Below are 6,661 nucleotides of genomic sequence, written 5' to 3' on the forward strand. Positions count from 1 at the left end.
TCCTAAATTGAAGAAAAAGCTACGTTGTGTTGTGTGACTTGTGTCGAGGGATCGCTTCGTCTATTTTCTTTCTCGCTTTTTTCTCAGTTTCATCTCCGTATCTCTCCCTTCTTCAACTGTAACTTTCTTTCTTCCTTCGCTTCTCTCCATCAATTTAGGGTTTTCTCCGCACCTCAATACTTTGTTTTTACTCTTGATCTCGCTGCATCAACAAAAAGCTGTAAGCTACTTTTCATTTATGATACTATTCGATTCTGAATTGTTTATTTCTTTTTTGAATTTTTGCATGCTGTAGCTGATTGGGTACCGGAAACGCTTTTGTTTGGTTTCTGAGAAACCGAGGTTGGCTTTTTCTCTGCTTTGAAAATGGTGGTTCTGAAACTATGGCATTTCGGCGTTCACAATAAATATGACACTTAATTGGTTGTTGCAAGTTTTTTTTTTTTTTTTTTCGTTTTAAATCATTTTTATTTAACTTTGTTATTTTTGTTTTCTTTTTTTGGGTGCAGGTATTCTGCATACTGCATTCTTTCAGACTGTGGAGTTAACAAGGAATTAACAGAAGATGTTTTGCAGAAAAATTGGGGATGAGGAAAAACCTTCATGTTTGATTTGTTTTTAGATAGAAGTAAGGTGTAGCAATCACATACTAGTATACTACACAGAACTCACACTGCCTACCATATATGAACTTTTATTGAAGAATCAGACCTACAAACAGCAATTTTGAAATGGGAGGTTTATGATCATACTTAGGGATTTATCAGGGTTTAAGTTGGGGACCCGTTGAATTAAATTGTTGCAGGTTTTAGAATTATATAGTTGAGTTGGTATGGACGAGGACAGGGATTTTGAGATGTTGCTTTACAGTTGGAACACCAAAAATCCAACTGATCGGCTTTTCATTATATCATGTTGCATTGCTGCCCTTGTTGGAATTTTGACCATAGCATATACGGCTTTTCAGTGGAGGAGAAACATCAACCTCAGTTGGATGAAAGCCATAGCTAGATCAAAGAAAAACCCCAAGGCCAGGCACAAAGTTCCTGTGGCCCCTCATACTTGGACACTAGAATCCGTATCTCGTGCTAAGAATTTAAACTGCTGTGTATGTTTTAAGTCCATGTCGCCCTCTCAAACGCTGGGTCCTATAGTAGCTTCGGATAGTTTTATACACCGTTGTGGTATATGTGGTGCAGTAGCTCATCTAAGTTGTTCTTCTAGTGCCCACAAGGACTGTAAGTGTGTCTCTATGGTTGGATATGAGCATGTCATGCACCAATGGGCTGTTCGTTGGACAGATGTTGCGGATCATCCTGATGAAACCTCTTACTGTAGTTACTGTGAGGAGCCATGTAGTGGGACATTCCTCAGTGGCTCCCCTATATGGTCTTGCTTATGGTGTCAACGTTTGGTACATGTTGATTGTCACAGTACAATGTCTAGTGAATCGGGTGATATATGTGATTTAGGCCCATTTAAAAGATTGATATTATCACCATTGCATGTCAAGGAGTTGAACAGGAACATGGCAGGGGGTTTCTTAAGCACAATTACTCATGGGGCAAATGAGATAGCATCTTCAGTTCGGGCAAGTATTAGGAATCAGAGCAAAAAGTATAAGCATGGAAGTGAACAATCAGCTGAATCCGAGAATGGTGAAGGCACTGGTGAAATGTCCACAGAAAGCACTGGTGATTCTCATCAAATAGCCAATGGTCACCATGAAGTGGATGAAAAAAATAATGGTGTCATAAGTAAGGAGGCTCAACATCAGGATGGTGATGTAGTTAAAAAGATGGATAGAAAACCCAGTCTTAAACGCAATTCTTCATTCAATCTGAAGGATGAGTTACTAGGGATTAAACAGAAATACGAGCTGATTGATTTGCCTCCGGATGCAAGACCGTTGTTAGTGTTTATAAACAAGAAGAGTGGTGCCCAGCGTGGAGACTCACTTAGGCTGCGCCTGAATATTCTTTTAAACCCTGTTCAGGTTTGTTTCTACCACTTATTATTATGTCTGGTTATTGTTTAGGTATCTGTGTGCAGCCTTGTATAAACATTTATGCTTTGAAGCTGATTAACAAGTAGAACACATCCATCCATTAAAACTTATGTCCTATTATGAAATTAGCTAAACAAGATTACAAAGTAGTTGCTATCGGCTGTTGGGATACATGAAAGACTACTAACGGTGGCTTTACTAGTTCTCTTGCTTGTTTTGAGTGGTAATTGACATAATGAAAATCAAACCTCTCTTTGTTTAGGTGTTTGAATTGAGCTCATCACAGGGGCCAGAGATGGGACTTCATTTATTTAGGAAGGTGCCTCATTTCAGGGTTCTTGTGTGTGGGGGAGATGGAACTGTTGGCTGGGTTTTGAATGCTATAGATAAGCAAAATTTTGCTTCCCCTCCCCCAGTTGCTATTCTTCCTGCTGGTACAGGAAATGATCTGGCTAGAGTTCTCTCTTGGGGAAGTGGATTGGGACCTGTGGAGAGGCAAGGGGGGCTTAGCACACTGTTGCATCACATAGAACATGCTGCTGTTACTATTCTTGACCGGTGGAAGGTATCTATTAGTAATACACATGAGAAGCAACAGCTCCAACCGCCGAAGTTTTTGAACAATTACCTTGGTATGTGAATGCATTTTTCTCATGCTTACTGCTAATTACATTAAAAACCTGTAGATTTGATTTGTCTGATAGGTCAGCTTTGTAAAAGTGAATAAGCACACACACACACACACGAGAGCTATTCTTTTTTTTTTTTTTTTGGTTAGTGATAATGGCTTGAGAGAGATGCCTTTTGTATCTGGCACTTGATTTTATGTTTTCTTAGTATTCTGGTTTGACTGTGAAACTGACTGAATCAAGTTGAAAGGTTTATTTGCTTGTGTTGATTTTTACATTAATATGGTCAACTTACATCTTTATCCCGTCAAATATGATTTTAGTCAGATTCTGTGGGATAGTGTAGTGAGGTTTAGCATGGTGTTCAAATCAGGCACAAATTCCGCTGCTTTCTTATGTATTTACTTGGCTCATAACGCTTTGCTATTCTCCGTAATCCTCTTCTGTAAATTCTTCATTGGATACTAGTTTTGAATCTTTTTTAAACCCCAGGAATTGGATGTGATGCAAAGGTTGCTTTGGACATTCATAATATGCGGGAAGAAAATCCAGATAAATTTTATAACCAGGTATTTAAGGTGTAACTGATATTGGTTATGAGTTGTGTGGCATTTTGATGATGTGAACTGTGCATTTTTAAGTTTCAATATAAGAGATGGAAAATTTATTGAAATAGGAGACCCGCTGTGTGGATATGATTGCTTACTTTTTTATGGAATGGAAACATGTTTACATGGACGTGGGGTTTGTGTTGTTCCTGGGTGGAAAAAAGAAAAACATATGCTGTTAAAGATAGAGAAAGTAAGGAATATCAAAGATATGGTTTTTCGGGTTCAATAACACTTGCGTTATAATGGGTTTGGATCCTTAAAAGTGAATAGATTTGTAAAGTGATAAAGTGAGGGGTTGGATTGAACACCTTTGGATCAATAACTTCCATTGCAAGTGGGTATCATCAAATGATCCAAGGGTGGTTACCTCTTTTACTTTATTACTTTATGAATCTTCTCACTTTAAAGGATCCTCTTGTTTATTTTGGTATACCACAATTCTTTTGATCTTATGATCGGTGAAACTTAAGCTAAATTTGTTTGGGTTTTTACTTGAAGCGATTATAAAATTTGAATCTTTAATGTAGAGATAAAAGCTAAAAATATATTTTTTAATTATTTTAACAAATTTATTCAAATATGTGATAGTGGTTTTTGAATTGGAAAAAATAGTTTTTTCTTCAAACAAAATGCAACTAATTTGCTTACAATTATATGTACTGAAACTTCTAGACTCAACACAAATTATTTTGATATGTGCAGTTTATGAACAAAGTTCTATACGCTAGAGAAGGTGCTAAAGGTATTATGGATAGGACCTTTGCAGATTTCCCCTGGCAGATTAGAGTTGAGGTGGATGGAGTTGAAATTGAGGTCCCTGAGGTAAATTTAAGTGCAAACAACCTTAGTTATGGTGCAAATTCTCTTTATTGTGTAGCTGTCCAGTCATCACACATTCTCTGTTCCTTTTAATGCCAAAACTAACCTTTTATTTTCTAATACGATGCACCCCTTTGCCCACCAAAATATGAGCAGGATAGAAAACCTTTACCAAATTGCTGAATTATTTAATACATTTTTCAATTTATTCAGGATGCAGAAGGTGTTCTTGTTGCAAATATTGGAAGCTACATGGGTGGTGTAGATTTGTGGCAAAATGAGGATGAAAGTTATGATAATTTTGATCCTCAATCCATGCATGATAAGATACTTGAAGTTGTGAGCATATCCGGGACATGGCACCTTGGAAAGCTTCAGGTAAAAGGAATCCCCAGACCCCATATAGTGGTATCCAAATTTTGTATTGTTGCCTTGTAGCATCACTAGAAGTTTTATATAAAGAATATGGAGGTGGACTACCTCTTTTGTTTTATTGGTTTGAATTAAATATAAGATTCTGGAGTGAACAATTTAGGCATGAAAATTCCTTTTTTCTTTGTTCTTTTTATTTTTCTTAAATCATGATGTGTGTGGGAACTATGCTGTGTATCAGTTGTATTTAGTTTGTGGCCTCTGTTGATTGTGGCCTACTTAAAAGCTCATGGTTTTACAAGGACATACTTTTGACTCGGATTGAGACTTGATATCTTTGTCATGATTAAGTTACAGGAAGTCATCAAACTGTAAAATTCTTGTTATTCAAATCCGACATTGGCTTTGTCAAAACAGGTTGGGCTTTCTCGTGCTCGAAGACTTGCACAAGGACAGTCAATTAAGATACAATTATTTGCTCCATTTCCTGTTCAGATTGATGGAGAGCCTTGGTCTCAGCAACCTTGTACAATTTCCATAGCCCATCATGGCCAGGTATCATTTTAATACTCATCCCTTTGGATTGCAGGCAGTGTGAACTTGCTGTATTACTCTCATCCTTTACTTTGGCATTTTGATACCGTTATTTTCATGACATATGATTGTGTCCTTTCTGTTGCTTCCAACGTTAGAAGGTCTTTATATCACTGCTTTCTTTGTAACTGTCCTAAATACTTAAATGAAATGCATGAACAACTGTAAGCTTATTTTTCGCTCATTTGGTGGTTGTTCAGGCCTTCATGTTGAAGAGGGCGGCTGAGGAACCTCTTGGCCATGCAGCAGCAATAATCACTGACGTGCTTGAGAATGCTGAATCAAACAATGTAATTAATGCCTCACAAAAGCGAGCGCTTCTTCAAGAAATGGCACTGAAGCTGTCCTAGAAAGAACATTTTATCCTTTCAACCAGAAATCAAATCCAGAGATTTTGTAAGTTGTGTTTTGATTCTACGTTAACCACAGTGAATTTTCCTTTTAAAAAGGTTTGTCTGAACTCCCTGCTGCTTCCAAAGCAGATTTGTACATTATGAATCCGATACATATAGAGAAAAAAGAAATGAAATCATATAGCGTTTTGAACACATCTTATGCAATTACATTGTATCATGTGACCCTTGCAGAAAGTGGCTATGTGGGTTTTGTGATTTTTTTTATTATTATTTTATAGCTTTCCTTCTTACAAGAGGATCATTATTGTATGCATACTATTGAAAGAAAATGATTATTACAAGCTGCCACAGATTTTATACAACAATTTTTGCAAGAGTAGTATGGAACTCTGAAAGTGTTGCCTTGTTGATTTTATCTTCTTAACTTAAATGCTATTTCCCCGACAAACCTCTTTTGACCTTAACCCAAAAACGTGTTACAAAACCACCAATTCTTGTTCTTCTTCCGCAAGCTCGTTTTTCGGGCACTCGGGGACCTGAAATTCTTCTTGGTGTTCTTGTGCTTTCTCTGTAGAGAAAGTTAAGTTGATGTCTATAAAGTGGTGAATTTAGGTTGAAGATGTATGCTGGTAAGGAAGCACTAACGCCCTGAATGGCCTTGTTAGTTGGATCTGCATTCAAGTTATGAATGGCTTTGTTGAGCTGCTGAGTCATTTGTCTCCACTCGAATGAGTCGTACAACTCGCTGCCATTGTACTGAAAATTGAGTCTCCTTGTAGGAGCCACTGGTGGTTCCTCCACCTCCTCTTGCTGATTTTTCATTGCAGAACCAAACAGCCATTTTACCTTTGCAGCATTTTTGTGATTAAAATCTCAGAATGTCCAGTATTTGATGTGGAACATAGTTGTCTTGCCTTGAAATTAACGTGTGGTTCGGTGCGTTTTTAGCAAGTTGATTACATTGTTTTCTACGCTGTTATTTCCATGGCTTTGATTTATATCGAAGCAACTAGAACTGCATATATAATCAGTGATTTAAATTAGTATACTTGCTTATTATATTGCTTGTATTTATTTTCTGATTAAGTTCTTTGTTTGGATATAAGTATATTTCCTTCATTTACAAAAACTTTGACCCAGTAAAATTATAGTGTCTTTATTTTTAAAATAATTTTAGATAACAAATAAAATTAAAACTAGTGTGAAATCCTTGAGCTCAGCTAACAAGTAACAAACTAGAAGAGAATAACGGTGTATTCAGTATAGGGCTCA

At 36.9% G+C, this 6,661-nt stretch overlaps 1 protein-coding gene across 3 annotated transcripts; it reads left to right on the forward strand.

Moving 5' to 3' along the window:
* On the forward strand, positions 1-6,346 carry LOC130936685 (diacylglycerol kinase 1). 3 transcript variants are annotated; one of them, XM_057866833.1, is made up of 10 exons: positions 29-118; positions 296-342; positions 510-1,996; positions 2,271-2,640; positions 3,130-3,206; positions 3,951-4,070; positions 4,281-4,445; positions 4,857-4,994; positions 5,234-5,429; positions 6,002-6,346. In XM_057866833.1, exons 3-9 carry the CDS (start codon positions 833-835, stop codon positions 5,381-5,383), a joined length of 2,184 nt encoding a protein of 727 aa, XP_057722816.1. In that variant the 5' UTR covers positions 29-118; positions 296-342; positions 510-832; the 3' UTR covers positions 5,384-5,429; positions 6,002-6,346. The 3 variants fall into 3 exon arrangements, with proteins under 3 accessions (XP_057722810.1, XP_057722816.1, XP_057722803.1); XM_057866820.1 differs by lacking the exon at positions 6,002-6,346 and having other exon boundaries at positions 30-118; positions 5,234-5,581; XM_057866827.1 differs by lacking the exons at positions 296-342; positions 6,002-6,346 and having other exon boundaries at positions 1-220; positions 5,234-5,581.
* The last annotated feature ends 315 nt before the right edge of the window (positions 6,347-6,661 follow it).

Source organism: Arachis stenosperma, chromosome 1, assembly GCF_014773155.1.
Source record: "Arachis stenosperma cultivar V10309 chromosome 1, arast.V10309.gnm1.PFL2, whole genome shotgun sequence".
Classification (NCBI taxonomy): Eukaryota; Viridiplantae; Streptophyta; class Magnoliopsida; order Fabales; family Fabaceae; genus Arachis; species Arachis stenosperma.

Coding starts and splice junctions, on each gene's coding strand:
- LOC130936685 (XM_057866827.1), top strand. CDS start 833: ATGGACGAGGACAGGGATTTTGAGATGTTGCTTTACAGTTGGAACACC. Junction 2,641..3,129: donor GTTTTTGAACAATTACCTTG/GTATGTGAATGC, acceptor TTTAAACCCCAG/GAATTGGATGTGATGCAAAG. Junction 4,446..4,856: donor GGCACCTTGGAAAGCTTCAG/GTAAAAGGAATC, acceptor TTGTCAAAACAG/GTTGGGCTTTCTCGTGCTCG.